The sequence below is a fragment of the Balaenoptera borealis genome, assembly GCF_965194805.1.
Source record: "Balaenoptera borealis genome assembly, chromosome: 3".
Taxonomy (NCBI): Eukaryota; Metazoa; Chordata; class Mammalia; order Artiodactyla; family Balaenopteridae; genus Balaenoptera; species Balaenoptera borealis.
The window spans coordinates 135,701,367-135,723,864 of NC_138866.1; the positions used below are offsets into that span (position 1 = coordinate 135,701,367).

General features: G+C 43.1%; 1 protein-coding gene across 12 annotated transcripts in view; it reads right to left on the reverse strand.

Moving 5' to 3' along the window:
- The window catches only part of PGPEP1L (pyroglutamyl-peptidase I like), a 64,287-nt gene extending 42,263 nt beyond the window's left edge, over nt 1-22,024 (reverse strand). The window contains exons 1-3 of one of the 12 annotated variants that reach the window (XM_082387116.1): nt 21,639-21,996; nt 14,695-14,747; nt 11,647-11,797 (exon numbers count right to left, since the gene is read on the reverse strand). In XM_082387116.1, the coding sequence (XP_082243242.1) occupies nt 11,647-11,673 (27 nt within the window). In that variant the 5' untranslated portion in view covers nt 11,674-11,797; nt 14,695-14,747; nt 21,639-21,996. Of the gene's footprint in view, nt 1-11,646; nt 11,798-14,694; nt 14,748-21,638 lie in introns of all 12 variants that reach the window. The other 11 variants (XM_082387118.1, XM_082387120.1, XM_082387121.1 and 8 more) reach the window with 11 other exon arrangements.
- Nucleotides 22,025-22,498: the final 474 nt, after the last annotated feature.

The following is a 22,498-nucleotide window of genomic DNA, read 5'->3' on the forward strand; positions in this document are numbered from 1 at the left end:
GGATATGAGCTGTTTGGAAGAGGGTATGGTCTTGGAAAGGGAAGCTTGTGATTAAATGGTATTTATTTGATGTATCTTTGAGGAACTAGTAAGGATATGAGCTGAGCTAAAACTTTACAGGTTATTATTTTATTTGATTAAATCCTAACAGCAACCTTTCGAGCCAAGAAGGGGAGAAGAAAGGAGGATCTGGTCAGCTTGGGCCTCAGTCTCCTCACCTGTATGATGGGAACAATAACAATACTGTGTCTATCATAAAGATTATTAGGACCCCAGGGAGGTCAAGTAAAATGGCAAAGAAAAAGAGGTCTTTAATGACTTTGATGGGAGTAGCTTGAATGTGGAACCAGGGCTAGAAGCCAGGCAGTGGTAAATGAATTTAAAAATTAACAGGACTTATGCTCTCTCTCTCTTTCTCTCTCTCTCTCTTTTCTTGATCCTCTGGCTAGAGGTTTATCAATTTTATTGATTTTCTCAAAGAACCAGCTCTTGGTTTCTTTGATTCTCATTATTATCTTTCTGTTCTCTAGTTCATTGATTTCTACTTTGATCTTTATTATTTCGTTTTTTCTCCTTCATTTGGATTTAATTTGCTCTTTTTCTAGTTTCTTAAGGTAGAAACTGAGTTCACTGACTTGGGACCTTTCTTCTTTTCTAATATTGTCATTCAGTGCTACAAATGTCCCCCTAAGTTCTGCATTAGCAATATGCCACAAATTTTAATATGTTGTGTTTTCACTTTTACTTATTTCAAAAGACTTTATAATATTGCTTCTGATTTTTTCTTTGATCCATTGCTTATTTAGAAGGGTATTATTTAATTTCCAAATATATGCAGATTTTTCAGATATCTTTCTGTAGTTGATTTCTAATTTAAATCCACTGCAGTCAGAGAACATACTTTGTATATCTTGAATTCTTTTGAATTTATTCAGACTTGTCGTATGACTAAGGATATGGTCTATCTTGGTAAATGTTCTACATGCACTTAAAAGAGTTGTATTCTGCTTGGGGTGGAGAGTTCTGTAATGTCAATTAGATCAAGTTGGTTGATAGTTTAAGTCTTCTGTATCTTTTTGCTGATTTTCTATCTATGTGTTCTATCCATTATTGAAAGGGGAATATTAAGATCTCTATAATTGTGGAATAATAGGACTTACAGTTCTATCAGTTTTTGCTTCAGGTATTTTGGAGGCACTGTTATTAGTGGCATAAATGTTTAGGGCTGGGCTTCCCTGGTGGCGCAGTGGTTAAGAATCCGCCTGTCAATACAGGGGACACGGGTTTGAGCTCTGGTCCAGGAAGATCCCACATGCCGCAGAGCAGCTAAGCCCGTGAGCCACAACTACTGAGCTCTTGTGTCACAACTACTGAAGCCCGTGCACCTAGAGCCTGTGCTCCGCAACAAGAGAAGCTACCACAATGAGAAGCCTGCGCACTGCAACGAAGAGTAGACCCCGCTTGCCGCAACTAGAGAAAGCCCACGTGCGGCAACGAAGACCCAATGCAGCCAAAAATAAATAAATAAATAGATACAACAACAACAACAACAACAACAACAAAAATGTTTAGGGCTGTGTCGTCTCGATTAACTGGCTGCTTACTATGTAATTGTCTCCAAATTATGAGCTCTCAGAACATAGTTACCAAGACGGATAAAGGATAGGAATGATCTTACAATGGGCAAAAGAGAAGATGACCCCAGCCAGGATGCTGCCTGAGGACTGCTACCCCGAATGCATCTTACGGCTCCCCAGCCATATCCCCATCTCTGTGGAACCCAGAGCCTGAAATCTCACCTCCATAGATGCTTTGGGTTCAACATTCCCTGTCTAGATATTTTTGCAAATGCCTGCGAGAGAGGAAACACTGCATCAGCACATCTTCCTGCCCAGAGAGAAGGTGCAGCTTGTGAGGGGGGTGGGACCCAAAGCTGGGAGAGTCAGGACCATCCCAGAGAAGTGCTACCTTACCAAGGCTGGTCGGGGGTGCAGCGTAATTACCTGTGCTTAGATGTCAGTTCAGAGGCCTGGGACCCATCGTGTCTCAAATTGGTTCGCAACCTTCAGGCCCACGAGGGCCTCCATGGGTTTTGGAATCCCAGGTGTAGCATCCCTAATGTAATGCCAACGTTTTTTCAAAATGTGAAACGTGTTTCTACTGTGGATGTGAGGACGAAGATGAGAAAAACCATTGCTAATAGCCTCTTTTGTTTGTTTGTCTCTCCAAAAGCTCTGTCCCTCCCCAGAGGAGCTAACGGTTGCCTTTGAATCCCAGTTCAAGCTGACATTCTGCTGCCTGATCTCCAGGGTCACACTTGTTTGTGTACTTTTCTCTGGTGTTAGACTGTGTGTGTTGCAGGATATATTTTCATCCTATTTATGGCAACACAAATACAACCCTAATGCCCTCAGGATTCTGGTGTGGATTCCACAGAGCAAGATAAATAGGCCAGAGTGTTTCCTATGCTGACAGAGTGTGTAATCCAGAAAGGACATGATGTATTTCATCAAATCTGAGCCCAGAGAGTGAACGCAAAGCATTATTGTATAAACCACCAAGAAAGCAAAAGCTCTGCTCGACTGTAACAAAGCGTAAGATAGAATTGACTGTAAGATTCGTCTGATTTCAGGATGCCAAAATGTTGTTTAAAAAAATGGAAGTGGCTCTTTGCATCAATGAAATATGATAAGTGATGTGATAAGGACAGGAGTACAAGCAGTTTTTTTTTTTTTTTTTGACTACACTGGGTCTTCGTTGCTGTGCGCGGGCTTTCTCTAGTTGCGGTGAATGGGGACTACTCTTCGTTGCGGTGCGTGGGCTTCTCATTGCAGTGGCTTCTCTTGTTATGGAGCATTGGCTCTAGGTACGTGGGCTTCAGGAGTTGCAGCACGAGGGCTCAGTATTTGTGGCACGCGGGCTTTAGAGTGCAGGCTCAGTAGTTGTAGTGCACAGGCTTAGCTGCTCCACGGTATGTGGGATCTTCCCGGACCAGGGATTGAAGCCATCTCCCCTGCACTGGCAGGCAGATTCTTAACCACTGCGCCACCAGGGAAGTCCCAAGCAGATTTATATATAAAAGGAATGAAGTTAATTAAAAAAAGTGCCCACCTTTGTCTAACTTTCAATGGCGGAAAATGAAATGTGGGATCTTGTGTTTCCCTTGGAAGAGGTGTGTTAGTAAGCAGGGATAGTATAGGAGGTGGGAAAGGTTTCAGGAGAAGATGGACTTTGATAAGGAAGCAAGCCATAACCCAAAGTATAAAATAATTATCCATGAGTCCATACTGACATAAAGAAATGATTACATAAATACATAAACCGGTGAGGCAGGAAGAGCCAAATCTTCCAAGCAGATGCATCCCAAACAATTTATGGAGATACTCTGTCCTCAAGGGGGCATAATTCCTCACTCCTTGAGTGTGAGCAGCACAGAGAGATCTCCTTCCAGAGAGTGAAGTATAAAGAGGGGGAGAAAGCAACTTTACAGTGAGAAACTGGGAAGGACTCCCTCAGCCAGGTGATCAAGGTCAGCGTCAATGGTGATCAGTCACGTCAACAGTATGTGCCCCTGATATTATGGGATAAGAATGGTACTTGACCTCTGTACTCCTCCTCCACAAACCTACTTGTCTAATCATGAGAAAAGCATCAGACAGATCCCAATTGAAGGACAGTCTATAAAATACCGGACCAGTACTCCTCAAAACTGTCAAAGCCTCCAAAAACAAGGAAACTCTAAGAAACTGTCAAAGACCAGAGGAGCCTAAGGACACATGAGGACTAAGTGTAGTGTGCCATCCTGGAGAGGACCCTGGGACAGGGAAAGGATGCTGGGTGAAAACTAAGGAAATCTGAATAAACTATGGACTTCAGTTAATAATAATATATTAATACTGGTTCATTCATTGTGACAAATGTACCATAATAATGTATGATGTGTAAGATGTTAATGATAGGGGAAACTGGTGGTGGTGGTGGGGGGTGTGTATATGGGAACTCTCTGTACTATCTTCACAACTTTTCTGTACATCTCAATGTATTTTTTTAAAAAACATAATTTAAAACAAACACACAGGACACCAGTCAGAGAGTCTGCTCTACTTTGGCACCGGGAGGGAGTTGAGGACTCCACATTTGCTGGGGGCAGGGGTGGGGGTAGGGGGACCCCCAGTAAGGCCCTGGAAAGGTGCTGGTGTCATTTTAAAAGATCTTACTCTGCTTTTTCTGATTTGTCGTCCTGTCAGTGTGGGGATGGATTTAGGGTGTAATGAGTAGTAGACATTTGACTCACTTGTCTGTAAATGGCAGGTTTTCCTCCAGATAAGCAGACTAAATGCATTTGCCTGAGTGCTTAATAAAAGCACGGTTTACAGGGAGGGCTGTGAAGCTACAGCAGACACTCCTCATGAACGCGGACCGGGAGGAGCTTCCTCCACCGAGGTGTGGGTTCTCTCCTCATCCTCGGGGGCCCCTTGCAGCCAGGCTGCTTGGGTGGGCTCCCACTGCTATGGGAGCAAGCCTTCTGCCCAGGGCCAGGCTCTTCGTCATGGGCTCACATATTCCCCATATCCTTGTGCCATTTCAAAATGAGGATGCAAGGACAGTCTTACGTCAGGCTGTACAGGGGCCAGCATGAACTGGGGACAGTAATATGGCTACTTCTCTTCCAACCCATAAGATGGGTTCACACTACACAGTCACCAGATTAAAGAAATAAGGTGTAAGAAATCATGAAAAAGGGTTCAAGTGAGTTGGGGTTATCCAGCCTTCGAGGTCAAATTCCACACAACCCATCCAAGCGGTTGCCCTGGAAATGCTTGGCACTGAGCTGGTTGCTATCACAGGTGAGGTCCCTGCACGTTACAGGGAGATGTTGGGGTCTCCTTGTATCCTCATGCTGGTGACTTTTATCCCAGGCCTTCCCGTATTAATCAAGAAAACAAAACAAACCCCACTGCGGGCCAGACTGGAAAAATGTCCCAAACTGTCTGTCATACATATGGTCCATTTTCCCCTAGGTTGGAAAAAGTTTTATCATGGGATTTTAGGAAAGAAAATAAAGCAGAATCAAAAGAAACAATTTACTTCTACTTGGAAAGGCAAGCAGTTACCTGCCTGTCCCTGAGTGTGGTCTGCACAACTCATCCTTCATTCTAAAGCATTCTTCAGCTTGGTGCTTCTTTTTCTCTTCTGATTCACTGCCTTTTGTTCTTTATTATTATGCTTTTTTAAAGCAACATGTAATAAAGGCACAAAGCCACCTCATCTTTGGAGTATAGAGAAGTTATTCTGCATATCAAGTTGATCAAATCTGGCAAGAGCTCTGACCTCTTGGCCCCCCAGGCTGGGTTTATTTTAAGTGCAGTTATATAATATCCTAGCCCAACTGGCCCAGGGTGTGTTTTACAAAACCCTTGTTTTATTTCCTGCCTTTCCAGGCTCAGGCACTTCTAAAAGAGTTCAGGACATAATTTCTTTTGAAAGAATATGAGGTGGTACTGGTTCCAAAATGAAAGTGTTCAGAAACCAGGAGATAATGCTCAGCCATTGCATCAGTCAGTGGATGAGGCTTATGACTGGGGAGGGCAGGGTGCCCAGCAGAGGCCAGCCTAGTGTTAAAGTCTTTGGTAAATGCTGTTGGTAAACAGCATTAAGTCACCCTTCTGGGAGTTTATAGGAGATGCCTTTGTTCATTGGGAACTTTTAGCATTTATATTATTTTTCTGCATTTTCCTTCGTTTTAAAACAATCTTCTCCCATTTAAGAGCAACCACAACAAAAATGCATTCAAGTTATTATTTAGAGGTGCAATCATCTCAGAGGTGAAATGCTGTTGAGTGTAGAACTGCACTCTTTTCCCTCTCTATCATTTCATACATCCCCACTTACAATGCCTGGCATGGAGTAGGTACTCATGAGACGTTGCCATGGTATTCACAAGGTTGACTTCCAGTGGGAGGATGCAGGAGGATAGAAAAGAATGACAATCATTCATGTATCCAGTCAACACATAGCCACTGGAAGGCTTGCTTCAGGCCAGGCCCTCTATGGGGATGGGGGTATGTTGATGCCAGTCCCCACAGATAGTGTGCTGCTTACACTGACTCTGGGAGGTGTGTGCCCTCTTGTGCATTATTTAGCCCATCTAAGCCTGTTTCTATATCTGTATAATGGGTCCAATGTATATATCTGAACTAGCTTGGAACTTTGTCTTAATACCCCACTTAGATGATTAGCCTTACAACAGATGTTCTGTTGGCCATATGCTGGCACTTTCAGTGGATACTCCCAGGGAAGTCCCAAACCAGGATCAGAAGGTCTAACACTGAGCGGAGTCTACACACACATTAGTGGAGGACACTGAATAACCGTAGATGGTGCAGGAAGAGAGCCTGGTCTGAGGATTGAGAGTGAAGTAGCCTTTAAAGAGACTGCCAGTGCCTCTGCCCTGGAGAAAAACACCAGAAAGAAGGAGAAAGCAGAAGCTAGAGATGGATAGCAGGGACCCGTGGAGAAGGCAAATGGGTGGCAGAGGGCACTGAAGCTGGGCTTGGGTTTGCTTCCTCATCAGCTGGTAAGAAGGTTTCTGTTCTGGTCACATTGTGAGCAAGAAGACCAAGCAGCAGATCACCTTGTCTGTGTCTCAGGCACTGGTGGGAGAGCTTCAAAGACGGCAAAGATGAACTCATGGCAGAAAGCCAGCCATGATGACGTGGATGTAGGGCTGAGGCATTTGGGTGAATAGCCTCACTTTGCTCACCGCTGGGTCATGGGTAGTGGGTCTTGATATTTCTTGAGTTCTAGGAAGTTTAAAAGCCATTCCTTTTTTTTTTTTTTTTTGGCCATGCCACATGGCTTGCAGGATCTCAGTTTCCCAACCAGGGATTGAACCTGGGCCCCAGCAGTGAAAGCACCAAGTCCTAACCACTGGACAGCCAGGGAATTCCCTAAAAGCCATCCTTGTGCTGGAAGAGGTCCTCTTCTTCTGAACCAAGTGTTATTTTCCCCCAGGGGAAGAGCGAGGCAAGTGAGCTGAACCTGGACTTCACTCAGCAGGACCACCTGAGACTGGAATCTAGGCATGGCCATTTCATGGCACATGTCCCCAGGCCAGATAGCCAACCTCTGAGCACCCATTTCCTCACCTGCAAAATGGGAATAACAGTATCGACCTCTTTGGACTGTAGCAAGAATTCAGCAAGCCACTCTGCATGAAGTGTCTGGAGCACCCAGAGCATGGTGGTTTAGAGAATTTATTCCCTCTTGCCAGAATGTATCCTGTCCTTCACTGCTGCTTCCACCAGATGGCCTTCCCAGTGACCTCCCAGGGGTGCAGCTTTTTCTCACTTTGGTTTAGGTTCCTTTCTTTCATACGTTCTCCAGAATGAAATTAATCTTTTCCTCTTCAGAGTCTCATAATGTAGCACTTCTCAGAATCTGCTTTGGGTTATAACTATCTTATTCATGAGCCATCTCCTCTCCCTATACAGGAACCCCTCCAGGGAACTGTGATGTGAGAAAGAGTATATCTGGTCTTTGTCCCCAGTTCCAGGCAGAGAGTTTCAAAATTCTTGGAATTTCTGGAGCAACAGGAGTATCTTTGTTATGCTGCTGGGGTGGCTCATGGTGGTCCCTTGATAGCTGCAGGATGGGATCTGGTCACCAGAAAAACCAGCCACATGATTAGACGGTGGGGACTTTCAGCTGCCTGACCTTCAGGGAGGGGAAGTAGACTGGAGACTGAGTTCAATCACATGACCAGTGATTTAACCAACCTTGCCTACACAATGAAACTCCAATAAAAACTCTGCATGTGGAGGTTCCATGGCGTTTCCTGGTTGATGAATGCATTGATGTGCCAGAAGGGTGATGTGCCCCGACTCCATGGGGAGAGGGCATGAAACTTCTGCATTTGGGACCCATCCAGAATTCAACCTATATGTATCCTTTATTTTAAAAAAATTGTAAGTTTAGTGCTTTTCTGAGCTCTGTGTGTCATTCTAGCAAATTATCAAAACTGTGGGGGTCATGAAAATTCCCGAATTTTCCCAAAGCACAGGTGACCTGAGGACCCCTGAAATGCAGCTGGTGTCTGAAGTGGGGGCAGTCTTGTGGAGAACTTTGCCCTTAATCTGTGAAGTCTGTGTGTACTCCAGGGGGTTAGTGTCAGAATTGTACTGCAGTACACCTGGCTGGGGTGGAATAGGAACAGGAAGAGATTCATGTGTTAGTAGACTGTCGTCTTCCAAATCAGGAACTGAATAAATATAGGTTGAACTAAGAAGAGTTGACTTAATATTTTATATCCATATCAACATTGTTATTTCTTTGGCCTTCCTCTGATTTGGGACAACCCCTAACATTGGGGTCTTGGTGGAAGATAGAGCCTGGCTCCCCCCACAAATGCTGAAAAGGTCAGTCTCACTGTGGCCAGGGCAGGATCAACCAATCAGGTGCACTTATCTTTGGCTCTGAATCAGGAGCAAATCTCTCTGATAGAAGAAACATCCATCTTCCCAGCGTAACAATAATGCCACTGGGAGTATGCAGCAGCCAGTGCCACTGGGACAAGCTACAATAACTAGTATTCAACTGGACGGCAACAGTGTATTCATCTACCTTGTTTCCTATGGGGTGATTTTTTGGTCCCTCTGATTAAAGTTTTGTTCATTTTTTTTCTTATTCTGTTTTGTTTCCCTGCTCTCTTGGAAACCATATACTCTATTTCTACTCTTTCATAGTTACTCTTGAAATTTTGCCGCACATATATAATTGGGATTTATCCCAGGGATGGAAGGATTTTTTCAATATCTGCAAATCAATCAATGTGATACACCACATTAACGAACTGAAGAATAAAAACCATATGATCATCTCAATAGATGCAGAAAAAGCTTTTGATAAAATTCAACATCCATTTATGATAAAACTCTCCAGAACGTGGGCATAGAGGGAACATACCTCAGCATAATAAAGGCCATACATGACAAACCCACAGCGAACATCATACTCAATGGTGAAAATCTAAAAGCATTCCCTCTAAGATCAGGAACAAGATAAGGATGCCCCTCTTTCCCACTTTTATTCAATATTGTTTTGGAAGTCCTAACCACAGCAATCAGAGAAGAAAAACAAATAAAAGGAATCCAAACTGGAAAGGAAGAAGTAAAACTTCACTGTTTGCAATGACTATACATTGAAAATCCTAAAGATACCACCAGAAAACTACCAGAGCTCATCAATGAATTCAGTAAAGTTGCAGGATACAAAATTAATATACAGAAATCTGTTGCATTTCTATACACTAACAAGGAAAGATCAGAAAGAGAAATTAAGGGAACAATTCCATTTACCATTGCATCAAAAAGAACAAAATATCTTGGAATAAACCTACCTAAGGAAACAAAACCTGTACTCAGAAAACTATAAGACACTGATGAAAGAAATGGAAGATCACACAAACAGATGGACAGATATAACATGTTCTTGAATTGGAAGAAACAATATTGTTAAAATGACCATACTACGCAAGGCAATCTAGATTCAATGCAATCCCTATCAAATTACCAATGGTATTTTTCACAGAACTAGAACAAAAAAATTTTTTTTAATTTGTATGGAAACACAAAAGACCCTGAATAGCCAAAACAATCTTGAGAAAGAAGAATGGAGCTGGAAGAATCATACTCTCTGACTTCACACTATACTATAAAGCTACATTAATCAAAACAGTATGGTACTGGCACAAAAACAGACACATAGATCAATGGAACAGGATAGAAAGCCCAGAAATAAACCCCTGCACTTATGGTCAATTAATCTACAACAAAGGAGGCAAAAGTATACACTGGAGAAAAGACAGTCTCTTCAATAAGTGGTGCTGGGAGAACTTGACAGCTCCATGTAAAATAATGAAATTAAAGCATTCTCCTGGGACTTCCCTGGTGGTCCAGGGGTTAAGACTCCATGCTTCCACTGTAGGGGGTGTGGGTTTGATCTCTGGCTGGGGAAGTTCCACATGCCACCTGTGCGGTGTGGCTGAAAAAGAAAAAGAAAAGAAAAAAAGAACATTCTCTAATACCATATAAAAAAATAAACTGAAAATGGATTAAAGACCATATAAGACCAGACACTATAAATTGTAAGACCAGATACTATAAAACTCCTAGAGGAAAACATAGGCATATTGCTCTCTGACATAAATTGCAGCAATATATTTTTTGAATCCATCTCCTAATGTTAATAAAAGCAAAAAGAAACAAATGGCTAATTAAACTTAAAAGCTTTTGCACAGAAAAGGAAACCATAAACAAAATGAAAAGACAACCTACAGACTAGAGGAAAATATTTGCAAATGATGCAACCCACAAGGGATTAATTTTCAAAATATACAAACAGCACATACAGCTCAATATCAAAAAAACAAATAACCCAATCAAAAAATGGGCAGAAGACCTAAATAGACATTTCTCCAAAGAAGACATACAAATGCCCAACAGGAACATGAAAAGATGCTCAACATCACTAATTATTAGAGAAATGCAATCAAAACTAAAATGAGGTACCACCTCACACCGGTCAGAATGGCCATCATCAGAAAGTCTACAAATAATAAATGCTGGGGAGGGTGTAGAGAAAGGGAAGCTTTTTACACTGTTGGTGGGAATAAATTGGTGCAGTCACTATGGGGAACAGTACAGAGGTTTCTTAAAAAACTAAAAATAGAGTTACCATATGAGCCAGCAATCCCACTCCTGGGCCTATATCCAGAAGAGACGAAAACTCTAATTCAAAAAGATATATGCACCCTAATGTTCATAGCAGCACTATTCACAATTGCCAAGACATGGAAACAACCTAAGTGTCCACCAACAGATGAATCGTTAAAGAGGATATGGTACATATACACAATGGAATATTACTCAGCCATAAAAAAGAATAAAATAATGCCATTTGCAGCAACACGGATGGACCTAGAGATTATCCTACTAAGTGAAGTAAGTCAGACAGAGAAAGACAAATATCACATGATATCACTTATATGTGGAATCTAAAAAAATGATACAAATGAACTTATTTATAAAATAGAAATGGACTCACAGACAAAACAAATTTACAGTTACTAAAGGGGAAAGGCAGCGAGGGATAAATTAGGAGCTTGGGATTAAAAGATACACACCACTATATATATAAAATAGATAAACAACAATGGCCTACTGTATATAGCAAAGGGAACTATATTCAATATCTTGTAATAACCTATAATGGAAAAGAATCTGAAAAAGAATATATATATATATATATATATATATATATATATATATATATTCAGCTATATATATACATATATACAACTGAATCACTTTGCTGTACACCTGAAACTAATACATTGTAAATCAACTATACTTCAATTAATATATATATTATATATAAATATAAATGTATATAATTTAACGAAGTCTGAATTTGATATCAGGATGCCTGTCTATACAAGGGCCTTAGAAGACTTATACTTCAATCACTCCTCTTAACTTCTATGCCTTCATTGTCCTATATTTTAGTTCAATCCTTTATTTTTAAACTTACAATTAGCCATTTATTATTATTATCATTATTAAAAAATAATGCTAGTTTAGATTTTACCTTTGGGCTCACAATTCCTCTTTGCATCTCACACCATCTTTCTGGGATAATTTTCCTTCCTTCTGAACGATATCCTTTACATGTTCCTTTAGGGTTGTGCCTGTTGGTAGTAAACTCTTGATGCTTGCTTTTATGCTTGCTTCATTTCATCCTTGTTTTGAAAAATAATTTTGCTGGGTAAGCAATTTCAGGTTGACAATATTTTTCTAGCATTTTGATGATGTTACTCCACTGTTTTCTAGCTTTTATTGTTGTTTTTGAAAAATTTACTCTCAGTCTAATTGTATTGTCTTTTGTAGGTGACCTGTCTTTTCCCCCGACTACTTTCAAATCTCCTTGTTTTGGTTTTCTGCAGTTTTACTATGATGTGTATATGTATTGATTTTGTTTGTTTTTGCTTGGTATATTTTATACTTCTTATCTCTGTGGATTTATGTCTTTCATCCAATTCTGCAATAGTCTCAACCATTATCTCTTTGGCTAGTGCTTTATTTCATTCATTCTCTCCTTATGGAACTCCAAATAAACATATGTTCAAATATCTCATTTTATTATCCATATTTCTTAATTTCTTTTTTCATTTCCTTGTCCATCTCTTTATGCTGCCCTTTAAACAATATCATCAGAGCTATCTTCTAGTTCATTAATTTTTCTTATCTGTTTCTAAACTGCCATTTACATGTATTTCACATACCATACAATTTACTCATTTAAAGTCTATAATTCGTTGCCTCCTAGTATATTCACAGAGTTGTGCAACCATCACCACAGTCAATTTTAGAACCTTTTCATCAACCCTAAAAAAAAACCCATACCCATTAACAGTCACTCCCTATTTCCCCCAATCCCCCACTCACCTGCCCTAGGCAACCACTAATCTACTTTATGTCTCAATAGATTTGCTTCATCTGGACATTCATCTAAATGTAATCATACAATATGTGGTTTTTGGTGACTGGCATCTTTCACTTAGCATAATTCTAAACTGTCTTTTAAGTCATCTGTTAAATTCTTCACTTCAACAATTGTGTTTTAAATTTCTATAAGCTCTATTACTCCCTTTTTCAATTTGCCTTATCTTTTGATAGTTTTTGCTTAGTTTTTGTGATTCTATCATTACTTCTTCAAATATTCCATATATAATTATGCTATTTTCTGATAATATCTAGCAGAATGATTTAGAACCTCAAGTTTTTGAGGTTCTAAATCTGCTTCTGCTCATTCTTACTCAGGGTAGTTTGTTTCTTTGAATATTTGGTGATCTTTGATTGGAAATAAATGTTTAGTTTATCTTAGTTTATCTTAGTGGAAAATCTGAGGTTTTAAATCCTCAAGAGAAATTGCATATGCTTTGCTGGGAGTCAGGGGTGCTAGAGACCACAGGATCTCCTTTCAAGGGTCTGGCTTACAGTAAGAGCCTTGGTTTCATTCTATCCCTTTTGCTAAAAACAATGTTGATAATGGCACGTGCCCCCCTGCCTTTTGTGTGTTAGGGTGGGGGTGCTGACCCTCACCCCTTCAGGCTGCAGCCCTGAGTATGTGTGATGTATTTATGTGCATGGCATGACATATATGGGCTTTCCTTTACTACTATGTGTCCAGCAATGCACAGAAGTTCTATCTTATCTAGTTTATCTACAGGGGAAGGGCCGGTCAGAGCACCTAGTTTGCCATTCTACTACCTCTTCCTGGAAACCCCCAGCCTGCTTCTGTTTCTGCCCTTCTGCCCTGATTCTCCAGCTTTATTGGTGAATCTTGAGTCTACAAAATAATCCCCTCCCTCATTCCATTTCCTGTGTGGATCTCCAAAGTCCAATTCTATTTGCCCACAACTGAGAAAACTGACTGGTAGAATAGCTTCTTAGTAATAAGAATGAAATTTGTGAGAACCAGCAGTTGCCCTGCCATGCTCTGAGGGCTTTATGTGTGTTAATTCCTGTAGTCATCACAACCTTCCCATTTTACAGATAAGAAAACTGAGGCACAAAAAGAAGGACTCAGGGCCCGTTTGGGATTCAGCAGAAAAAGTCCTGTTTTTCGAGGAACTGGCTGCAAACACCCAGGAACTCATAAAGCCCTGACCTGGCCTTTTGGCATGTTGTGTGCAGCAGTGAGGCTTGGCAGTGAGTCTGGGGTTCTCTGAGTTTTTTTGCTGGTTGAAAAAAACCCAAGTTCTAACTCAAGAGTGGAGAGTTTCCTTGACCACATCTGTGTGGACAGGCTAAAAAATGAATGCTACAGTGGCTGCAAATGCACGATTCAAGTGGTTTTGCTGCATTTTCAGCTTGACTGGGTAACTCTGAGAACAGACTCAAGACCCTACCTTTGGCTTGATCCAACAGAAGCATGAAATTGATGGTCAAGTGTGAATAAATAGCCAGCTGTGCTCTGAGCCTCTAAATGACACCGTGTGGGGACTGGTAGGAGTGGGGCAATTGCTTCAGGGAGGAGAGCTCTGTTCTACGGATGAGACCCCTCTTCACGCCCTGTCTGAGGACATGCTCTCTCCTGGCTGCTTTCTTAAAAATGAAGCCATGTTGTTTATAATTATAACCATGTATTAAGCTCTTACCCTGTGCCAGGCGCTATGCTTTAAAAAAGCTGCTTTTACAGACTTACATACTTACTTGCTTCACACACATACCTCTTTTACTCCTCAGAACGACCCTGTAACATCAGCACTATTATTCCCCCATGTCATGAAGGAGAACACCATGGCTGGGGTCAGTGACTTTCCCGACACTCCACAGCCAGAAGGGGTTCCCAGCTCTCAGGGCAGCAGAGCCTTCCTGGGCCACTCCCCATCCTTCCCAGGGGTGTCCCTTTAGTCTGTTTTCTTTACCACTGAGCCAGATGGCCCCCCTATGGGCAGGTGAGTCACAGCCCAAGGACAAAAAGCTAGCTCGTGTCCCAGGGCACCCAGTGTGTGTTTTCTCCCCTCCCGTGTGGATCTGGTCACCAAGGAGCCTGCGTGCTGGATTTTCTCAGAACCACAGAAGGAACCAGCTGGGTCCTGCACTCCTGGGTCTGGGCTTAGAGGGTTTTTACCTTTACTGCTTCCCAGCTGGAATTCACCAGATGCTGCCGGAAGGGCCCGAAACCTGAAACCAAAGAAAGCCTGGTTTCCTCAGGCCACACCTTGGGCCAAGGTGTCTCTGCTTCTGTGCTGTTCCCCGCACCTCCTCAGGGACCTCTTGTGATTCCCTGGGCCATCAAGGACTCCACACACCCCCTTTCTTGTGGAGGCTTGCAACCTTGCCCATCTGGAAGCATTTTCCAAGTCCTCTTGTGTGAGGCATTGTAGGGGGCCCCTAAAGGAATGTTGGGCTGATCCACCGCCAAGTAGGAGGGCTCAAGAAGGTGTGAGCACACATGTCCAGTTAAAATGCATGCTGTGTAGAGGGACCAGAAACACACCCATGTGAATATGCCCAGTTGTTTGTTAACAAATGTGCAAAAGCAATTCAATGGAGAGGGACAGCCTTTTAACAAATGGGGCTGGAAAAATCAGACACCCCTAGGCAAAAAAAATGGATTCCTCAGCCTGCACTGTACAAAAATTAATTCAAAATTGATCAAGGACTTAAATGTAAAAAGTAAACTTATAAAACTTTTTGGGGAAAAAAAAGGGAGAAAATCTTGGGACCTAGTGTTAGGCAAAGAGTTCTTAGACTTGACACCAAATGCATGATCCATAAAAGTCAAAACTGATAAAGTGGACCTCATCAAAATGAAAACCTTTTGTTCTGCAAAAGACCCTGCTGAGAGGATGAAAAGATACTCTGCAGACAGTTGTAAATCACATATCTGACAAAGGCATTGTATGTAAAATGTATAAGAAAACTCTCAAGACTCAACTTTAAAAGACAGTCTAGGGACCTTTCTGGTGGCGCAGTGGTTAAGAATCCGTCTGCCAATGCAGGGGACACAGGTTCTAGCCCTGGTCCGGGAAGATCCCACATGTCACAGAGCAATTAAGCCCATGCACCACAACTACTGAGCCCGCACTCTAGAGCCCATGAGCCACAACTACTGAGCCCGCATGCCACAATTACTGAAGCCCGCGCGCCTAGAGCCTGTGCTCTGCAACAAGAGAAGCCACTGCAGTGAGAAGCCTGTGCACCAAAACGAAGAGTAGCCCCCGCTTGCCACAACTAGAGAAAGCCCGCATGCAGCAATGAAGACCCAACGCAGCCAAAAATAAAAAATTAATTAATTAAAAAAAAAAAAAAGACAGTCCAGTTAGAAAATGGGCAAAAGACATGAAGAAACATTTCACCGAAGAGGATATACAGGTGGCAAATAAGCACATGAAAAACTTTTCAACATCATTAGCCATCAGAGAAATGCAAATTAAAATCACAACGAGGGCTTCCCTGGTGGCGCAGTGGTTGAGAGTCTGCCTGCCAATGCAGGGGACATGCGTTCAAGCCCTGGTCTGGGAGGATCCCATATGCCGCGGAGCAACTGGGCCCGTGAGCCACAACTACTGAGCCTGCGCATCTGGAGCCTGTGCTCTGCAACAAGAGAGGCTGCGATAGTGAGAGGCCCGCGCACCGCGATGAAGGGCGGCCCCCGCTCGCCGCAACTAGAGAAAGCCCTCACACAGAAACGAAGACCCAACACAGCCAAAAATAAATAAATAAATATTTTTAAAAAGCCATAAAATCACAATAAGATGTCACTACACTTCTATCAGGGTGGCTAAAATAGAAATACTGGTAACACCCAAAGCTGACAAGAATGAAGAGGAACTAGGTCACACATACATTGTTGGTGGGAATGTAATGGTACTGCCACTCTGGGAAATGGTTTGACAGTTTCTTTTAAAACTGAAAGTGGACTTCCAAGCACTTGCACTGCTGGACATTTACCCCAGAGAAATGAAAACTTATTTTCACACAGAAACTTGTACACAAATGTTCACTGCAGCTTTATTTGTAATAGCCCATAGCTAGAAACCACCTCAATGTCCTTCAATGAGTGAATGGTTAAATAAACTGTGGTTCATCTAGATCATAGAATACTACTCAGCAGTGAAAAGAAAAAAGTAGACACAACCCAAGTATCCATCAACTGATGAATAGATAAACAAAATATGGTATTACCCATACAATGGCATATTATTTGGCAATAAAAAGAAGTGTTATGTTACAACATGGATGAACCTTGAAAACATGCTCAGTGAATGAGGCCAGTCACAAAACTGTATGATTCCATTTATGTGAAATGTCCAGAATTGGCAACCTATAAAGACAGAAAGTAGATTAGTGGTTGCCTAGAGCTTGACTCTGTGTGTGTGTGTGTGTGTGTGTGTGTGTGTGTGTGTGTGTGTGTAGTAGGGGAGTGGGGATGAGGATTAGGGAGTCGAGTTTCTTTTTGGGGTAATGAAAATATTCTCAATTGACTGTGTTGAGAAACGCATAACTCTGTGACTACTAAAAGCCATTGAACTGTATGCTTTAAATAAGTGAACTGTATAGCATGAGAATTATATCTCAATAAAGTCGTTAAAAAATTGCTTTAAAAGTGACGGAATTATTGGTATAAACAACTTGGAAGAACCTCAAGGGAATTATGCTGAGTGAAAAAAAGGCAATCTCAAAAGGATACATACAGCATGATTCCATTTACATTGGGCTGACCAAAAAGTTCATTCGGGTTTTTCCATAACCTCTTATGGGAAAACCTGAATGGATATTTTGGCCAACCCAATACAATAGTTGTAAATTATAATTTACATCTATAAACATAATTATAGAGATGAAGAACAGATTAATGGTTACCAGGAGTTAGAGATGGGGGAAAAGGGTAGGTGTGGCTATAAAGGGGTAGTTCAAAGGAGCCTTGTGATGTTGGTAGTTATTTATCTTGACGGTGGTGGTTACACAAAGCTACACATGTGATAATACCACATAGAGTTATGCATGCATGTGCACACACACACACACACATACACACTGAGTTATACCAATGTCAGTATCTTAGCTTTGATATTGAAGATGTTAACATTGGAGGAGTCTGGGTGAAAGATGCAGAGGACCAGTCTATACATTTCTTTGCAAATTCTTGTGAATCTATAATTATTTCAAAATTAGAAGTTTTAAAAAGTGTTTGATTTGGTCCAGCGTTTCTCAAATGCTAATACACATGTATATCTTATTAAAATGTAGAATCTGATTGGGCAGGTCTGGGGTGCTGCTGGAGATTCTGAATTCCTAACAAGCTCCCCAGTGGTACTGATGCTACTGGCCCTTGGACCACACTTGGAATAGCAAGGCTTTGAACAACAACTAGGATCAGATACAGAGGGGAGAGAGAAGATGGGTGGGGGTGGTTAGGGAAGTCTCCTGGAGGAGGTGGCGGTGACCCAGGACTTCATGGGGGAGGAGGAGGCAGAGCGGTTGGAGGGGGTGAGCCTGGGTAAGGTGAGCCCCAGGAGAGGCCTCACTCTGGGAAGGAGCAAGAGGCTTCTGGATGAGGTGTGTGGACAGAAGGGCTTGTTTCTAGAACTAGGAACACTTATTTATACTGTGTACTATTATGTAATTTAATTGCAATGAAGATTTCTAATAAAAGGCAGTTAAACAGAATTTTGCTTTGGGGAGGACAGCAAACCTCCTCTGGGACTAGCTTAGGAAACATTTCCTGCTGCCTGGGGAGAAGGACACCGTCACCCTTTCAGTGTTGCAGCTGCTTATTTTTATGGCACCCACACCATGCAGTGACCCCGCCAAAGCTCAGGCCGTGGCCCAACGGCAGCCAAGAGTGGTCAGAGACCTCAGTGTTTGGGCTCAGGCTTCTGCTGTTGCATCTCAGCCCCACCACTTAGCATCTGGGTGACGTTGAGCAAGTTACTTAGCTTCAGTGCCTTGATTTTCTCATCTGTAAAATGCACACTAATTATAATAATCTAATAGGGTTGTTGTGCAGATTAAATGAATAAAACGGAGCATTTGCAATACTGCCTCAAACACAGGAAGCAGTGTCAGCGTTCTCCTTCACTGTTGTTATAGTTACATACCTCCTGGGACCTCTGGACAGATTAAACAATGCCATGTACAGCACGTATTGTTTCCAGAAGCTGGTAGATGCTAAACAAATGCTAAATCCTTTTTTACTGTCTCTCTGGGCAGCGTTGGATGGGCTCCAGCTAGACCCTCACTCTGCCCTGATTCTCTCTGATCATTTGATGCCACCATTTCTCAGTCCCAAACCCCCTGCCTGGGCACCGTGCCTATCAGTCAGGGGCCCTATCCTTACTTTTCCATGTTGAGATTTCATGTGTACTTTAGGCCTCTATTTCTCTCTCCAGAAATTGAGAGGCCTGTACTGGTATGTATGTGTGTATATATATATCTGCATATATATAGAAAGAGATTTATTATAAGGTATTGGCTCATGTGATTATGAAGGCTGAGAAGTCCTCAGATCTGTCTGCCATCTACAGGTTGGAGACCCAGGAAAGCCAGTGGAGTAAATTCCAGTCCAAGACTGAAGGCCCGAGAACCAGGAGCACCAGTTTGAGGGCAGGAGAAGACTAATGTGCCAGATCATGCCTTCAGACAGAGAATTCAACCCTCCTCTGCTTTTTTATTCTATTCAGACCCTTAATGGATTAGGTGAGGCCCACCCACCCTGGAGAGGGCACTGCTTTACTGAGCTCACCGATTCAAATGCCAAGCTCTTCCAAAAACACCGTCACAGACACATCCAGATAATGTTTAACCAGATATCTGGGCACTCCGTGGCCGAGTCAAGTTGACCCATGAAATTAACCATCACAAGCCCTTTAGGATGGTGTGTCTAGGAGGAGGGACCAGGACCCTGGGGGCCTCTTCCTTCATCTCTTCTTCAGTGTGGCCCATGCGCAGAGCTCAACAGTTCCTGCCTGGCCCCTGTAGGGGAGGTCAGCCGCTGTCTGGTGGGCTCACTTCAGGGTGGGCACTGGGCTGCAGCTAGACGTGGCATTCTCCAACTCAGCTTTACCTGGAACCCAGCTGAGGTTTTGAGTTCCATCTATCTGATTCCCGTGATATATTTCTCAAATCATCAGATTCTGAGATGGAGAGGAGCTATGATTAAATACCTACCTCTGAAACCTCACCTCCACCCCAACTCCCGGACCTCAGGTCTTTAGAGCAGGAGTCAGTTCTGGAGAGGGCTGTGCCTCTGAAATTCTGGAACCTCTGGGTCTAGAGCACTAGCAAGTTTGACTCACAAAGGGTAAAACTTTCTCAGGGAATAGAAAAGTGTGGGACAGGATGTCCCAGGAAGCTAGTGGTGTTTTCTGACTTTGAATCTTATAGAATAAATAAGACTGGAGTTGCCGAGCAAAAAAGAAAAAAAAGGAAAATACTGAGATTAAGGAAAAATCACTGAGAAATCAGGTACCTCCTGGGATGACTGTAGGAATACTAAAAATGCAGTGACACCAGAAAAAATCACATGCTGCTTTAGAATCATATTCAGATCAGTGCATGCAGATCATTTCTTATCTATTTTCAATTAGGCAAAACAACTCAGCAAATGAAGGTTTGAAGCTCTTGTTTTGCAGGGTCAAACCTTACACTTAAAACTTGGCAGGCCCTCGAGTGGAACTTGTGAAAAGGGGCTGGAGAAATCTCTTGGAATCAAGAGAGGCCCTCTGGAGGGAGGCAGGTTTTCTCACTCTCCCATCGTCATTGGTGCCAGTCCGAATGTCTTGATCTTAAGGCAGTTTGTCAGAGTCCTTGTTCCCCCACCATGTGTCTACGTGCCAATTGTCTTGGTGAGATTTACACGTGAAGCAAATCCAATTAAATGAAAAGACTGCCTTTAGCAGCTCAGAGCATTTTTAATAAAAGAAGGCCACACTCTGGAAGCCAGTGAGCATTCCCAAATCGCAGCTGATTATCAGGTACTTCATCAAACAATCCAGCGTTTGCCAGCAAACCACAAGTTGACAGGACAGAGGCAGGGGTTGATGTGAGTCTAAGGCTTGCCCTGGTGCTTCAATATTCATATTTCATTTGTGATAAGTGTCACATTTATCAGGGGTACAGTTTCCTTAGGAATTCAAGGGTAATCTGAACCAATCTCTAATACCCAAAATAACACAAATGAGAACAAGGGAGATAAAAGGTTTTCGAAAGAACTTTCTTTTTCTCAGAAGGTTAACAGGAGTTTGATTATAGTCTGAAAATATTAAGATAGGTAACTTTCAATTTTCCACACACATAGGAACGCTTCTCTCTTCAATGTTTCCTTCATCCAACACAATTCAAAAAACTTAAAATATGCCAAATGTGTCTGACTAAAAATAAAGAGCTTTGTGAAGAAATCAAGCCCTCCAGGGACCAGCTGTGACAACGAATGGGGGTGTCTGGGGTTGATTTTGAATGTGCTGGTGAAAGGCAGGAGTGGGTGGCTACCATTCCTTCTGAGTTGACCTTCTGGGGTTCCAAGTCTCTAACTGGTGGCTCTGAGAGGGTGCTTAGAGTTCCCTGGGTGGCTAAAAGCTCTCTAGTTTTGGGGGGGAACTATGTGCCCCTGTCGGGGTGGGCACTGTAGATGGACTGTCTCAGCCTTATTAGGCTCCGTTCTTTCTGAGTCCCCTGCTCCCCCTTCCTTGCTATGCAGCTGTACCCCAGTGGATGCCACATGGGCCCCAGACTCGGACAGCCGGCGCCAGCCTCTGCCTCCCCCCTTATGGGCTGAAGGACAAGGTTTGAGCCTAAGCCACATGTGGGCACCTACTGTGTATGCCATTCAAGAGTTATTTGAAGTGAATGACAGGACAGAAACAGAAAAGCCTCTCTGTCCCCTGTTTTTTTTTTTTTTTTTTTAATAGGGCATAGCAGGAAGTTAGCTCCATCTGGAATTATTGGAACCACCAGTTGCCACTCTTTTTTCCCCATGAGGGAACTGTTTATTACCAGGATCAGGCAAGTGCGCATTCCATGGTCAGGCTAAAAGCAGCAGCAAGTGGGAAAGCAGAAAAGTCGTCTTACCAGTCACCACCACGCAGCTGGACTGGGAATCCATGAAACCGGAGTTGGGAGCGCGCTTCTGCGCCTGCGCGGGTCAGAGGCCCGGCCCTGGGCGCTCTGAGCGCCGTGCGCCCCTCCCGGCTGGTCGCGGGCCTCCCGCTGGGGTGGGGCCCAACCACCCCGCCCCGCAGCGTTTTGGGGGCCCTGAAAGACTGAAGACTCTGGGGTGTAGGCGTGGGGGAGGGTGTAAGACAACCCCCTCCGAAAGCAGAAATAGCCAGCTCAGGACGCACAGGCTGCGGCAACAGAAAAGTAGAGGGTCGGAGCGCTATCAGGGTCTTTCTGGCCACTTGGGGGCGGGGTCATTTTGTTGGTCGGTATGTTCGGACGTGAGCCACGAGTCTGGCGACCAACTGTCCCAGTTTGCCTGGGACTGGGATTGGACGGGGGCTAAAAGGTGCTGAAACCCGTACAGCCCCAGCGAGTCAGGATGGTGGGGACCTTACAAGTTGTTTTGTTTAGACTTGGCTTGATGAAATTTGGTAGCTCTTGAAACCGATTTTGCAAAATATGTTTTAAAAAAAAAAGGAAAAAGAAACCAAAACCACAGATGAAGCTTATAGTTAAAAGTGATGGTTGAAATCACCTGCTGCCTGTAAGCTGTGGCTCCGCATGGACGTTAACCTGTGCCGCACCCGCTTCTCCTTGCAGCGAAATGGGGATGATCGCAGCACTGCTTCCTGGGTGGAGTCTTACCCCAGCCCACTGTCCCCATACCTCCCACAGCCCTGGGGGCAGAGGCTCACTCGGCCAGCAGTGTCTGCGTGGGCTTCCCTAGCTGTGCTCTCACCGTCCCCAATTCTGCCTGCATCAGTGCTGAA